Source organism: Pygocentrus nattereri, chromosome 13 (genome assembly GCF_015220715.1).
Source record: "Pygocentrus nattereri isolate fPygNat1 chromosome 13, fPygNat1.pri, whole genome shotgun sequence".
Lineage (NCBI taxonomy): Eukaryota > Metazoa > Chordata > Actinopteri > Characiformes > Serrasalmidae > Pygocentrus > Pygocentrus nattereri.
In genome coordinates, this window is record NC_051223.1 from 34108597 (window position 1) to 34125085 (window position 16489).

Genomic DNA, 16489 nt, shown 5'->3' on the forward strand with positions numbered 1-16489 from the left:
CTTTAATGCGAGCACCAGAACTTTGACCATGCCATTGCTGACCGATGGAGGCGTACCATGGCCAGTGTTGGAGAAAACACCAGCATGTCTAGCCCCAGGCTAAATACTATTGTTACCCCAAGGTGCAACATTAGTAGTATAGCAAAACACCAATGAGCTTTTAAGAGTTAAACATGTTTAAAATTAGACCAATAGTGAAATATGTTCCCACATGGTTTTGATGTTACTGGCTGCTGAATGTGTGCTGGACTAATCTCTTGTCCGCCTGGTTTCAACCAGAAATCGGACAGCACAGCAAGCAGGCCTGTCCAGACAGTCCCAGCCAAATGGAAAACAGAAACAGAAGGGAACACACATACACCCACACTCTTTTTCACTCACAGGAGAGAGTGGTAGCCCCATGGGCCAAAAAAAAGAAACAAGAGGAAGTTCCCCTTGGCTGAACATGAGGGAGCAAATGGGTTTGGGATGATGTGCACTTTGAGGGAATCCGGCTCTTGGCTTACTCGCTGCGTAATTATTTGCCTTAGATAGTAATATGACAGTCTCCCTTTGGCACCATAAATCAAATCTGTAAATGTTCCAAATCCTTTTATCATTGCCATTTTTTCATTAAATGTTATGTGGGTCATTTGCATCATTTAATCAGTCTGTAAAAAAATTAAATGTTAGCATCTGTTAGCTGGAGCCCAGTTGTTGATTGGTGAAAAAGTGATCTTCTTCTGATTATTTCAGTTTGATCTGTGAGCACATGAGAAAGGCTTTGACTTGTTCTATGTGATTGCTAACACATTCCACATGAGAAGAATGACATCACTATCCAAAGGAGAGCCAGAGACAGCAAGTAAAATTAACCTCGAAATAACCCCATAGTTTACGATCAGATTTTGATATGAGAGACATTCCCGTCCTCTGCAGAAACCATCACTGATGCACTGGCACGCTTGATGGAGTGTGGCTCACTGTGTGTGATGTCATATGGGACTGAGAGTGGCATGATATACTGGGAAAACCTAATGAAAGCAAACATGAACTGTCACAGCAGGCTCAATGGGTTTGCACTAGAAGTGACAGATACATCTGTCAGCACCAAAAGTTGCAATGATGGAAGCACAACAGTGCTGCTATGGACCTAGTAGAGTCTGTCTGAGCAGCAGCAAATGTACAGATTGAGGTTATAATTTCATCTTATAAAATAATACCGTACTTACTGGTATTATCACTGAGTTAGTATCCACGTAGCCCTGTCTTAATTGTCTCATCAGCAACACATTCAGATACTTTGGCTTTGTCCTCTATGTCTATACCTTTGGCGGTGTCCCCTATGCCACTGATCCCTATGTCCTCTTTTGTCCTCTTTTCCACTGTGCCAGGTTTGTATTTGCGCCTTGTTGGGCAGTAAAGTGGATGTACTTGTTAACCTTCCTGTGTGCTAACATGTTTTCTATCCCTTTAATCCTATAAAAGAAGCACAATGCTGTCTGTATTTTTAGATGCACAGCACAAGTATTTGAGTGAGTGCATGTACATTTCAGTTTAATTCAGATTGTGATTATTAATTTGTTTGTTTATATATTTACCCAGTTTTTAGTCCTCAGTTTAGTGTCTGTCACATGTTGCTATACATATGCTTCCTCCAAGTCACATGAATCAACACCTTTTTAATCTGCTGCCAACACAAGGTCATTGGACAGCTCAGCGTACTTGGAGGAGAACACTATCTGTGAATTCTGTTAAGTCAACTAACAAATGCCTGCTTTAGTTAGCATCAGACATGGTATAAGGACAAAGGAGGGCCTACTGACCTAGATATATTGAGGCTAATTATGCTGTCTTGGACTCCTGGCAACGGATGGCTGTGGCATTGCTAGGGATGAAGCTTGCCATGTCCTGAAGATGGGGTCGATGCTTAGCCACTTGGGAGTGTGATTCTTTTTGTTTTATCAAAGTACTGACAGAGTAATTCCTGTTCACATGTTTGCTTTCTCAAAAAGGTAGTTTTGACATGGTAAAGTCAACATTTTTTTCCATCTGCCTAAATAGTTGTTTAATAAGAAAGGCAGGAACGATTTTGAAAGTTTAAGTTGAGCACACTTGACAGATTACACACATAGATCTTTGCTCAAGTATCTTGAGATCAGGACAGCTAGATCTGAACACATTCTGGTGACACTTGTCTTTTAAATGTGTATGAGCACAACATCCAGATACGGGATGCATTTTAATGTTGAGTCTAAGCAGAGCCATTAGGACTAATTAGAATGTATTAGCTCTCGTCACTTTTTGAGTGTTTCCCACTTTGAGTGTTCAAGTCTTCCTTCTTTTTCCTTCAGAAGCTTTTGGTTGGGTTTTCTGTCAGTCCAGAATATGCTCACTTTTCCCTGCCGTGCAGACCTTTGCTCTTTAGAGCACATCTCTCTTGTTATTCAGCACATCCACCCATTTCATATCCTCGAAATGGGTTTCCATCTTCTTTTATCATCTGCTGCTCCTGCCCAAGACATCTTTGAGAAGATGATGGGAGGGATCTGTGACCTTTGAGAGACAGAGATTATACACCCAGCTCTTCAAAAGGATTTTTGAGCTCTGGGTGCTTTCTGAATGGAATTGCTGCTTTTGAAAGATTTTGAGTATAACAATTCCGTTTGACTGGTTCTGTAGAGGCAAGGCTGCCATTGAGAGCTAAAGGTCTTGAATACAAGAAATGCAACATCACTGGATCGGATATCTCTTTTGACGTGGCTTGTATTTATGTGGCTCACGTCTGGCTAGCAGACACTGGGGTGATTATATCCAGGAAGACAGACTTCCCCTGAGATTATAAAAGACCCCCCACACACATTCTGGCATTAATACCACACGATGACCCAAACACAGTCATATCAGTCCAGTAGAGTTAGTGTGATAGAGGTTAAACGAGTCTAAACGAACAGTCAAATGATGGTAAAGGCCGGACATGAAGCTCCACTGAGTGGAGCATCTGTTAATATACTTATTGGAAGAACTGAAAATGTACAGTAATGAAATATGGAAGTGCACATGCAACCATACGTGGTTGTAAATGGTTGTAAATAAGGTCTCCCTCACGACCAATCTGGAAACCAGGTCTGCAGTTTCTCTCATTAAGGTTTGTGAACAGAATTTGCTTATGAACCATTCAGAGTAAAACTGTCATGATGCAAAGATGTAGTCAAGTGTCCTGATGATAATGCAATTCCGCATGATGGAAGGGCTTGTGAAGCGTCCTTGTCTGATCCAAGGGTGGAGTTCCACTTGTCAGCAAAACTTCCAAAACTGGCACTTCACTTCTGTCCCGTAAAGGGACATCATTACGTCAACTGTGTAGCCTGTCCTCCAAGGATTATATATTCATGTCAAACAAATCATCCAATTTCACTCCTACTGGGTTTCTTTCTTAGAATGGTCCTTAAAGGGGAGTTGTCGTAATGAAATGTTGCCACAGGTATGCTTGCTCTTGGTCTCAGGGTAATTCAAAACTCAAGTCACTTTCAGCAACATTTCAGAGAGTCTTTTATTAGACTAGCCTTTTCAATAGTATCCACTGAGACACATCTTCCTGACATATTTTAGTCATAGTGTCATTTACTGATATGTGCCTTTCTATAAAGTGAATATGGTTTCACAAAGTAGTCACGCAAAACTGAAAATGAGAAGTTTGTAGGAAGTTCAAATAAATGGTTTGAACCATTTGGGAAGGCCTGAATGCCACTCCCACCAAAACCCTCTGACATGTTTCTTCCTGACAGCTTTTTTGTATCATTTGGACAAATTTGAGACAGTATATCTCTTGCATCCGTTATCTATAGGAACTACTGTCTTAAACATCCATCTGTCTCTTCATTGTTGTTAATAACTGCACCACATGTAGGCCCTAATTTCAATTAGCTAGCCATTGTTTTCTAGATATCAATCACCTGCACACATAATTGCTGCAGTGTGTGCTTTGCCACCATCATTCATCACCTGCACATTATCCGTGATGGAACTTTATTGATTTCTTTTGAACCTGGCTGGCCCTCAGGCATCAATTTCAAAAGAGACAGTCACCATGGTAATGGTAATGGGCAGTCTGTAATAGACATTTTGAATGACCAATCTGACTCTCAATTATTGGCTGGAGGGATTTTGAGGACAAGCAGACACTTATGATTATATAGAGGAACGGAGTGTCCACTGTAAGGGGAAAAACACTGGGGAACAAAGCCTTGACCTGATTTTTCCTCAAGAAACACAAGAAGACTTCACTCTGTCCTCAAGAAGACAGCCGTGCTGTCTCCACCACTTGCACGCCTGCCCTGCTGCTATGCCAAGACCTGAAAAATCACTTCTGGTGTAGTCCTCTCCGTTTCTTCTTTTTTTGTGGCTTTTCTCTTTCTGCCTCAGCTGTGTTTTGGTCTGCTTTGATTGAGCAGTGACAGGTCAAGCTGGACCAGTCCCTTGCTTAGCTCACTGCTGGAACCCGGACACGCTTGTAAGTAAAATTACGACCCACAAGCTCTGTTTTGTTTCTCTGTTTTCTTTCTGCCCTCATTGGCATTGGGCCTTTGTAAGTCAGAATGTCCCTGACAACATCTATAATGCTGCAGACCGCATCACACTCGTGTGTTTGTGGGTCTGGGTTTTCAGTATTAAAACAGAGTCTGGAAAGAAATAAAAAGTAGACTTTATGAGACTGTAAAATTTTAATATACACTTTGCTTGAAAACAATGAGTAAGCCAGCTTATTGACTTGTCCATATTACTTGTATATTACCAACTGCTTTCAAACTCTGGTTCAAAAAAGCAGAATGGATTAGTTTCAATTAGCAAGTTTTTCAACTTTACAATATATTAATCATTTGAAAGATGTTCACAGTCATTGTATAAATACACTGTCAGACAGTTAAAGCTACTTTCTGCTGTGCATCTTTCTGTATTGTAAGTAATGACCATTTAAGAAATGTATACACTTCTACACACACTCACCAAGCAATTTGTTTGGAACACCTCCCTGTATCTACATCAATTTTCCATTGTATCTGCTCCACTTAACATATGGGAGCACTTTGTAGTTCTACAATTACAGACTGTAGTCCATCTGTTTCTCTGATACTTTGTTATACACCTTTCACCTGTACACCATTCAAAAGTCAGGACACCCCACAGAACCACATAGAACAGGTAATATTTGAGTGGTGGATCGTTCTCAGCACTGCAGTGACACTGATGTGGTGGTGGTGGGTTAGTGTGTGTTGCGTTGGTATGGGTGGATCAGACACAGCAGTGCTGCTGTCCATTCACTGTCCACTCTATTACACACTCCTTTCTTGTTAGTCCAGCTTGTAGATGTAAAGTCAGAGACGATAGCTCATCTGTGGCTGGATATTCCTGGTTGGTAGACAATTCTCAGTCCAGTAGTGACACTGAGATGTTTAAAATCTCCAGCAGCACTGATCCACCCCCCGAATAGTACGTGCTCCGTGGTGATTCTGTGGGGGGTCCTGAACATTGACGAACACCCTAACAAAGTATGCAGAGAAACAGATGGACTACATTGTGTAATTGTAGAACTACAAAGTGCTCCTGTGTGGTAAGTGCAGCTGAGGAAATGGACTATAAGTGTAGATACAAGGAGGCATTCCTAATAAAGTGCTTGGTGAGACTGTGTGTGTGTGTGTGTGTGTGTGTGTGTGTGTGTGTGTGTGTCTGACAGTTAAAGCTACTGTTAGCATTCAGTTTGCTGATGTGTACAAAATGATTTTAATACATCATGCAGTACCCTCTAAAAATGTCTGAAATGTCTGGAAATAAATTAGTTCTACAGCAATAATGGGATATTGACTCCAAGCGCCAAGCTCACTGCTGAGACAATCAAAATGTACTCCTCAAACCAAAAAGCTGCTGGTGTTCTCAGAACAATAGACTGGCCAATTCTCAACATCATTGAATTTATTTGGATTGTGAGAAGCAAAAAATGCAAGCAACTTCTAAAACTTTGGAGATGTGGAGGGCAAGTCTCCCACCGAGAATGGACACTGTGATAAAGGCAAAGAGTGCACACACTAAATACTGATTATTAAATAAACGTTGTAAACTATTTGCAAACTCTGCTTTAGTGAAGTGGAAAGGATTAGTTTCAACTTTTCAACTTTATAATGTATGGCCATTTGAAAAATGTTAACAGGCTATGCTTACATTTAAGGTTTACACTGTATAGATAACAGTTAAAGCCACTGTTAGAAGCTGCTGTGCATTAGTTTCCAAGTAAAATTTCTCAGCTTTATATTTTGTATTGAGCTTTTAAGGATTGTCAATAGTCCAGTAGTTAAAGGTTTCATGTTAGGCAGTTAAAGCTGCTTTTTGCGTTCATTTGAATTTTTTTCCTCAAGTAAAATCCTTTAACGAACAGTAAGGCTGTCTGAAATGTCAGCAAAAGAATAGCTCTAGCAATCAGCTGGGACAGCTTGAGATATAGCCAAGTTATTTGACTTGTGACTGCTGCTTTGCAGAGGGTACATTTTAGGATCTTGAAGCTTTGTGGATTGTTGTTTTGTATGCTTCCTCCTGCCCAGTGATGATTTCATTAGCTTTTCTCTCCTAAGGCTCCACCTTCAGTCAGATATGATGAAAAGCAAAATTACAGAGAAACATTTTCTCCACTGTTCTTTCCTTTCAAAGGGCTTCTTTTGTATGCTTCTGCTGTGTGGTTCTTGCTTATGTATAATGCATGAATGCAAAATAAAGAGCTCATAAAATATTGCAGTTGTCTGTGTGAAGACAGTTGCCGCTTCGTCATATTTAACCTGTGAATGTAAAGCATATTTCCCGATCAGCTTGTTATGTGGTGCTAATGAGCTGTAAGACAGTAAGAAGATCAGTGTGTATTGATAACCTGTTTTTTGTCTCAGTGGTAATGAACACAGTGTCAGTGTTATTAATTTCAGGCAATCATGAAGGTTTTTCAGGACAGAAGTTTAAGCTATAGTTGGAGGATTAATAGTGATGTTCTTCAAGATTAACAAGACCCATTTTTAATAATATACAACTGAATGCAAAAGCTCACAGAATCTAACCTAATTATATTTTTGTTGAATTTTTAGTGACAAAAGCTAAATGTTTACAGCAAACCAGTAAAAAAATTTAGATTTTAAGGTTTCCTTCTGCTGGCTCTTCAATGCAGATGATGTTTGTGCAAGTAAAGCTGCACAGTAGAACAATGTTTTGCCACTCCTGTGTCAGTTCAGTCAGACCTTCCTGGAGGTCTTCTGCTGCATATGGGGGTTTTGCTTTGCCTTTCTGGACAACATATGAACAGTTTTATCTGAGAGATTTCTTGGTCTTCCACCTTGATCTTAACTTCCATAATAGCATCTTAATGACAATTTGCACAGTGGAAATTGGGAGCTAGAAATGCTTTGAAATCTTTTTACAGCATCCCTTGCTTTGTAGGCACCAGTTAGCTTCATTTTCAAATCCTCTGCCAACTATTTAGATGAGTCCATGGCTATTGGGTGTTAGCATAAGTTTTAAGAGTCAGAGAATTTATTAGGCTCCATATTTTGCCATCAGCTGACCGTCCGTAATGATGATTCTTGACCTGCTAACCAATTCTAATTAATCAATTAAGGCCTAATGAGGTCATTCTTTTCTAAAACTACCAAGGCTTTTGCACATGCCACAATTACTATTTTATTTTTTCTATTACTGAAGTTGAGACTGCAGACAACATTTACTGAAAAAAATTAAAGTATTTTGCAGAGGTTGTCTTGCCTCCTGCTGGCTCAGCAGAGACTCCCGTCACTCCATCCAGAACTCCAACTCTCAGAAACCTCTGAGAGATCACATGACCATGGACTCTCAGCCATCTACCCATCCACACTCCAGTTCACCTGATTATTGATTGTCGTCACTTGTTTAAGTGCCCATATGACCTGTTTGTTTCCATAGCCTCCTTGCGAAGTATTGTACCCGTCTCCTGTGCATTACCAAGCCTTTTGTTCTAGTGTTTGACTTCCCAGTTTGTTTTCTTGCTGATATTTCTCATTTACGATTCTAGCCTGACCTTTTTTTGATTCTGTTTTCCTCTTTCATGTTGTGACCTTTTGCTCCTGTCTTTCACCCTGACTTAGCATTGCCTGCGTTGCCCTATTTGCCCATGTATGAACCCTTGCCTGTTTTTGTACTTAGCATTTAGATGATCCTTTATTAAACATTTTAATCACAGACTTAAAGAAATCTATAAAATTTGCCAAGGGGTGCCCAGACTGTTGCATTCAAATGTATATCATAGTCATAGTCTTGCTGGCAGTGTCAAGGAACAACAAATCAATAGCCATCCACTAATATTGTGGCTTAAAAGCAAAGCTCTGCAAAATCTGCTGAAAACCGCATGCTTTCCTAATTCATGTACGTGTTTTGTTTGTTAATATCACAGTCCACATAAAAGAAGCAGCCCTGCTGTCTCTCTTTAAGCTGAGGTTCTGTTTCCAGCAGTCTCATGAACAGTGTATGGAACCCATTGCCGTTGGCTGTGTTTTCCTCTGGGTTACTTCAGTAACCCCAGCTTGTCAGGATGCCTCCAAAGAAATAGCAAGAGAAAGATAACTGGCCAGAGCCTCTGTCTGCACCCTCTGTCCAGCTGACTCCTGCGAGACTATGTCAAAAGCAATTCTCCTGGTTTGAAGTCCCTTCAGTGCAGATTGCACTCTCTTAGCACAATACATCGTCATGCTACGGCCAAAGGAGGCGAGACCAATTACATCTGGTGTCTCCATAAACATTAATTAAACAGCTCTCTGTTTTTGTCTTTGGAGGGAACCTGCCCTTTTTAATTTAAAGACCAGCTCTCGTACCACCTTTGAAAATCAATTGGATTTCTGTCATCATTAACACGAGGGGCAGTGGAGCAATTTGCCTCCATACAGCTTTAGTCTTTAATGTTTTACACTAAGCACTATTTTCCACTTGAACCGGTGTGTGGGATTATTGGAAGCCTTTTTCATGCTGATTGATCAATCTGCAGAGTGGCATTGATTGCTCTGTCGTAATTGCCTCTCTTACATCACATCATACTTGGGTTTTGTGTCTTCACTGTCACTGGCTTGAGAGCTGTCTTTAAAGGTTGTCTGTGCTATCTGAAAGATGGGAGGTTGAGTGCCAAACAATGGGAGGTTGAGTGCCAAACAGTCTAAGAGAACAGAAATCATTTCTCATGTCTGGAATTGAGACTGGGAAGGAGTACTTTTCTCTTTAAGTGCAAAAATAGCTACTCCACTGACAAAGTTGTTATCACGTTTAATGTGTTTTATGTCAAAGACTTTGAAACTCTAAATCTTTCATCACTTTCACTGTAATCTCTGCTGTCTAATATCATTCTCAGCAAGTTCTACTGGCTTGGCATACACATCACCTATGCAAATTAAAAAAAAATTGAAAAGCTACTGAGATTCAAATTCAGCTTATTACACTACACTCGTTGAGAATTCAACAGTTTGACAAACTCTATTTTTAGTCGTCTTATAAACCGAATGACATACGCAACAGAACACGATGCTGAACCTCCACCTTCCAAGCCTGTGATTCAGAACAGTGATTGGCATTAATTGGCGCCTACGGTGTGACTGCCACACCCTTCGTTCAAATGACGTCTCCAAGACAACCTTGTATGCTCGCAGCAGGTGATGTTTTACCCAATAACTAGAGCACTACAAGTCTGAAAAAAAGTTACCATGGTGAGAAACTAAAAGTAAAGAGTGCACTGTGGCAGCTCAGATATGGACATCTGATCTAATGTAGAATGGCAGATGTAACATTGGCAGTAAAAGTGAATTAATTCTGCGGTTAAGGCAAAGCCTATAGGCTCCATAGGTCTTCATGTCTAATGTGACACTCTGGCCTGAATTATTATGCTTACCTGCATTTTAGTAGCATTGCTGCAGTCTCTAGAATGAAATTTTCCATTTAAAAGAAAGCGAAAGCTTCCTTCTCACGATGTGTCTTAAAGGTTGGAGGAACTTTTGAAAAAGTACAGTTGCTATGGGGTATAGTTTGGGGGGCAGATAGCTAGTGTTAATGCTAGAAAGATGAATATTGTAGCCATATTATTGTACCTAACTGTTACATTGGAGAGAATGGATTTTCCAAATGATTTAAGTGACTCAGATGATTAGGACAGCAGGCTAAAAGCTACATTTAGCAAGTTAGTAAGGGTGCGTAGATAACTTCATTTGGCTTCTTCTCTGTGGCTGAAAGGGTAAAAACAGTTGTCTCTGACATTCATTTTGGGCTGAATAAAGCTAAAATTCCTGTTTTCTTTATGCTTTTGTTTGACAGCAAAGCTAAGATTTATGCTAATGCTAGCTTTGTGGTATTTATGAGTCTGTCTTATGCTAGCTGGCTAGGCTAGTTGTCAGTGTCGATTGACACCACAGGGATTTCTCCATTGAGAGAGCATTGATGGGTGGAAACATGAAAACAGTGTAAAACCATGATTAAAAAGTCAAACTGATGAGGTTGAGGGATCCAGTGCTGCGGTACAGAACACTGCACAACACACTGATTAACGTACACAACTGCTATCAGAAAATCAGCGCCAGATTTTTGTTTCAGTTCAGCTTATCAACCACGTGGGATTCACCTGAACTGCGTATGAGTGCTATAAGCCTTACTTCAGTTTTCTTGATTTCACTGTGTTTCGAGATGACCGTGTTGTTCCTGACTCAGAGTTTTTCTAAAAAACATGACCATATGTATTGCCCTGTGGCCGACCTTGGGAGTCAGTGTTTTTCACCTCCTTCAGCATTACTCATGAATATTTTCATATTCATTAGTTTATCTCCTTCTCAGAGTCTGGTATTCGTAACAAGGCACAGCTATAGAGAAACACATGGACAGGGCAGATGATTCACATCCACCCAGTCCTGTGTGTCTGGAGCTAATGAACACATTGTTTCTCAGCAGAGAGAGGCAGGGAGAGAGAGTGCATTCTTTTGCTGTTCCAGATGGTCTCGGTGGCCAGTCCTGAATCTCTAATCACTGCCAGCTGATTAAGTTTTAATGGATTATACATAAGACACTGGAAGCCTCAGGTCATACCACAAAGCCCTGATACCCCACTAAACCCCTAGATGCTCTAGTACCTGTAATGAATGGAAGGCATAGACAGCAGGATGCATGCAATGAGTGAGTTTATCTGGGCTATTCCAGTAATCAGCATCATTATACATAGCCCAGCCTGCTTTGTGAATGAGGTATAATAAAGGGCATACAATCAGAACAGAGGTAAGTAACAAATATCAAAAATATGTGGACACTCCTTCTTATCAGTGGACTCAGATATTTCAGCCATACTCATTGCTAATTGGAGAGTAAAATTAAGCAAACTGCCATGTATGCCCATAAAAAACACTTAAAGTAGAATGGGTTGCACTAAAAGGGCTCAGTGACTTTCAATGTGGTGCGGTCATGAGATGCCACCTGTCCAGCAAATGAGATCCTCAAATTTCTGACATGTTAGAGCTACCCTGAGCAAATATGAGTGTGGTTGTTCTGAAGTGGAAACGTCTTGGAGCAACAACAGCTTAGGCGAGAATAGAGATGCGAGTCTAAGACCACAATGGGCAATGCTAAACAGGCCCAAATGCAAAGCGAAGACTTTCAAGTTGGATGGAGGAGGAATAATGAGTCTGTTTTTCATGGCTTTGATCCAACATTGGTGCCTGACCTCACCAGTGCTCTAATGAGTCCAAAACAAGAAACAGTTGGCAGTGAGGCCCAGGAACAGGAAAGGGACAGTCAGAACTGAGAGTTAATGTGGGCCTTCTCAGTGAGGAGATGCCATAGTATCCCATTAAACTCCAGCATCCCTAGTACCCTACTAAACCTCAAGAACACATACACCAATGGACTTGTGGTACTACATTAATATATTTTGGCACAAATTTGAACTATCTTAAGCCAATGCTTCATTTTCAGGAAAAATCTGTGGTATCCCCTGTAACTCACTTATACACTGTGGAACACTAAATAGCTGCCTTAAGTTAGCACACAACAACTATTGGTAGATAACATGTCACTGAAGTACAGACAAACTGAATGAGGAGCTTGCTGTACTGACAATGGGGTGCTTAATTCAAATATATATGAGCTTTTGCCCTATATACACTTAAAAATTATAAATAAATTTCTACACACAGCATAAGGCAGTAACAAGGTTCTATGGGGACATTTGGCAAGAAGAAGCATTTATTATTATTTATTATAAGCTCAAGCCTGTGAGGAGACAGAAATGCATGTGAAGATATAGGCTTGTCTTGTAAAGCACATGTTGGACATAATTGGTGTTCTTGTAATTGTAAAGTGACCCATACTGTGCCAGTTTGAGTAGTTGATCTGGTCGGTTACATATAGTAGGAAACCAAGATATGTATGTATATATGTAGATAGATAGAGAGATAGATAAAGAAATCAATTTTAAATCATAAATTAAATGTATATCCATTACTGAATCTGAGATGCTTTTCTCTTCTCTCTCTCAGTGTAAGGGTTTGTGTGTCTTTGTTCCAGGGGTCTGTTTGCCAGTCACTACACGGAGACGCACTACCTGGAGGGTGGAAAAGCAGTCACCACCTCGCCCTCCTCCATGGTAAGATCATTCTTACACTGTCCTGCTCTGATTGCACTCTCTTCTCCATGATCTGAAATCGTGCACTGATGTTGTAGAAGCATCTGCTCTGGTTTCGTCATGATTCTGAGATGAAAGGCGGCGAATAAGTGTGTTAATTACCTGCAGTAAAAAGCTTACAACTCCCTCAGCTAATGTAAACACTCTTCTCACTCTCTCTCTGTCTCTCTCTGTCTCTCTCTGTCTCTCTCTCTCTCTCTGTCTCTCTCTCTCTCTCACTGTCTTTCTCGTTGCTTCATGCATTCATTGTAGAGGTTTATGGGGTTGTAATTTTGTATTAGTGTGTTTTTAGAGTTCACTGTCTTGGTAGTCTTTCTCTCTCTTTGTTTTTCTATCACTCTTTATAGTCTCTCTCTCTCTTTATGGTTTCTCTCTCTGATTTTCTCTGTCTTTATAGAGTTTCTGTCTCTCGCTCTGTTTTTCACTTTTTTATATTTTCTCCCTCATACTACCACCTTCTTTCTGTTATTTTGTTTGTTTCTTTCTTTCTTTTCAGTTTCTCTCACTCACTCTCTTTCTCACTCTCCTTCTCACTTTCTTTGTTCTCCTTTCTTTCTTTCTTCCTTTCTTTCTTTCTTTCTTTCTTTCTTTCTTTCTTTCTTTCTTTCTTTCTTTCTTTCTTTCTTTTCTGCCTCTATATTTTGTTTTTCTCTCCCAAATTCTCTTTTTGCCTTTCCCTGTCTCTTTTTCTCTTTTATCAGTATCACTTTCTTTCTTTCTTTCTTTCTTCCTTCCTTTCTTTCTTTCTTTCTTTCTTTCTTCCTTTCTTTCTTTCTTTCTTTCTTTCTTTTCTGCCTCTATATTTTGTTTTTCTCTCCCAAATTCTCTTTTTGCCTTTCCCTGTCTCTTTTTCTCTTTTATCAGTATCACTTTCTTTCTTTCTTTCTTTCTTTCTTTCTTTCTTTCTTTCTTTCTTTCTTTCTTTCTTTCTTTCTTTCTTTCTTTCTCTATAGCTCTCCCATTCTGTCTGTGTTCATCTATTCTTCTCTTTCTCTGCTTGCTCTTGCTTTTTTTTTCCATATCCCTTTCTCTCTTTTTCTCTCCCACACTCTTTCTGCCTCTATTTATCTTTTTCTTTCTTTCTTTCTTTTTTCTTTCTTTCTGTGTCTGTCTCCCTTTTTTTCTCTCCCACACTCTTTCCACCTCTGTTTTTCTCTCTTTATCAGTTTTTATGTATTTATTTTTTTCCCTCCCTCTTTATATTTCTCTTATTCTGTCTCTCTTTTCATCTAGGTACATCTATAGGTGAATACCTGAATGCTCCATGATAGTGGTGTCAATCAGTGTTTCTTGCTTTTTTCACTGTCTTTTTGCTTTCTCTCTGTCCTCTCTCATTCTTTCTTTCTTTCTTGTCTGATTTGTCCATCGAACATGTGAACTGTTGGCTGCTGTTATTCTCACCTTTTTCCACTTCTAATTAAAGTAATCCTGGTGGGTCGGCTGTGATTTCTGTCCCCAGTTGTACCGTTGATCTTTTTAGCTACAAGTCAAGCCTTGACTTGTATTGTGGTGCTAACCACTATTTAGAGAGACAGAGCGTGTGTGTGTGTCTCTATGTGTCCTCTGAGGTCTGTTCAGGGTCAGTGAAACATCAGCTGTGCTGTTTCACAAGACTGGAGGGAGATTTGAGAAGCTGCTTGTGCTTGTTTGGCTGTTCCATCTCCTGCTCCTTGGAGACAGGGTGTGCTGACTGCACACTTTTTTCAGTGTGGAGAGTTGTGCCTCTATTTTCAAGGGAGGCAATGATTGCAGATCACGTTATCCAAACTCTGACAGCTCCTCCTTCTCAACACTGTGCCCCAGAGGAATGTTATTGAGAACTTTTGATTAGACAATGTGATCTTAGATTGCAAAATAAATAAAAACATGTGAAATGTGAGGACGTACAGGCACGACATGTTCTCCCCAAATGAACATACTCATACATTCACACATGCAGTCTGAGTGTAACTGGACAATGACCACTTTTGCTGTTTTGGCTCTGGATTGAATTTGGAATGAAACTATCACTGTGAGGTTAAGGTAAAGAATGTCAGCTTTAATTCAGGATACTTATATCTGCATTAGGTGAACTGTATTTATACTCATAGTCTCTCATAGCAGATTCCATGCCACAAAGTTTGTTTTTTTTTGTCAACAAATGTCCCTCATTCTATCTCTCTTAATTATTTTTCAGTTGTCCATAAGACTTTATCCTAAAATCATCCTGGTCTTTCATGTAGTTTTTAGGAAGCTGTAACCTGCTCTTTTTCTTCTAGAGGCGGACCACTGGTTTTAATAGTGTGGTAAACTCTCTGAGATCATGCTGATACATTTTTCTCCTTATGGCAGTTGTTGACATGCCATTGATGTGTTTAGCAGTTTTTCTTCATGAAATGTTCCATGACCTGCCAAGTTTTTTGCAAATGATATGAACAGACCAGTCCTGCAAATTAACAATGCACAAAACAGTTGATTTTGACACGAGGTACTTTTGGCTATGTCTGTGATTTATTCACATTTTCGAACTTCATGATGGTTTATTTGACACTTATTTGGTCCTCATGTTGAGATAAAACAGTAACTGACTGCAGATAAAAAAAATAACTTGAATTTTTACATCTAGAATCAACCTTAGACCTTTTCTTAGCTTTTTTTGGGCATGAACTGGTGACAAAGCTGGTGAGTCAACAAAGCAGCCAGTTGCCCAGGAACTTGTGGTACCTTGAAATAATTGGACTAGGACTTTGGTTTTTAAAGGTTTTATCATATGCAGATAGACATTCTTGTAAATTTCCTTTCAATTGGCATCCTACACTTTAACTTTATCATAATCATTGCTTATTTTCCATTTCAGTCACTGCACTGCACATTTGTAGACATAGAGCTTAGTTACAAAACAACATCCTCACACCAAAACTACTATCAACAATGCATCTTGGTTTGGTGAGATGCCAGGTATATTGCAACACACATAGAGACATGCAAACACACACACACACACACACACACACACACAAATAAATAAATAACCAGAGTGAGGACCAGGGCATGAATCTCTACTTAGGCTCAGTCCCATTTCTTATATTTACCCCTACCCCTTGTTTTTGAGTGTCTTCTTGTTCCTTGGAACTGAGTTACAAGGGGTAGTGGTTGAAAGAGGTTGACTTCATTAACAGGCTGCTAGTGCGACCCTGCCAGTCTGCAGTGATAGCAGAGCAGCGGTAAAGTTAAGCTCCTCACTGCTGGGCTTTAGTTACATTTAAGGAATCATATGAGATGCAACAATTATTTATAAAGCCACCCCGTTCCACCTTAAATGGTGCAGCAGTTCTTAGGCACCAGAATGTAACTTCTGCACTGTTTAATATGGAACGAGATATTTAACTAGCTAGCCACGGAAACATCAGCATGGTACTAGTGATTTTGTATGCTTGTCATGAAGAATTCTCCACATTAAACTAAGATAATACAATGCTGAGTGATTTTTTAATGGAGAAAATACATTTGTAGGTTTCTTCCGTTGCTCGCACAGCCATTTGCCGTATTTTTTTTTTCTTCTGATAACACATTACGTGTAGTGTGCCTCTAAAAAAACCTCTTTTGGAGGGCCATGTAGCCCTAACACTTCACCCTACCCTTCTATCTCAACGAACAACAGGACACCTACCCCTAGGTGTGAACGCACAAAATGGAAAGGTAAGGACTAAGTGGTAGGGCAAGGAGTGAAATGGGATTGGGCCTTAGTTTGTATCCTTTCTTAAAAAGAACAATATAGCTAGACCCATGTTGAAGTTCTCCAGTTTGTCCTTTCAGGAGAACAGGGTC

The 16489-nt window shown here is 39.9% G+C and overlaps 1 protein-coding gene across 1 annotated transcript in view; it reads left to right on the plus strand.

Annotated features, from left to right (window-relative positions):
• LOC108429440 (disintegrin and metalloproteinase domain-containing protein 12) overlaps nt 1-16489 on the plus strand; it is a 179802-nt gene that overhangs the window by 70857 nt on the left and 92456 nt on the right. The window contains exon 4 of the mRNA XM_017701167.2: nt 12565-12643. Coding sequence (XP_017556656.1) covers nt 12565-12643 — 79 coding nt within the window. The remainder of the gene's footprint in view (nt 1-12564; nt 12644-16489) is intronic.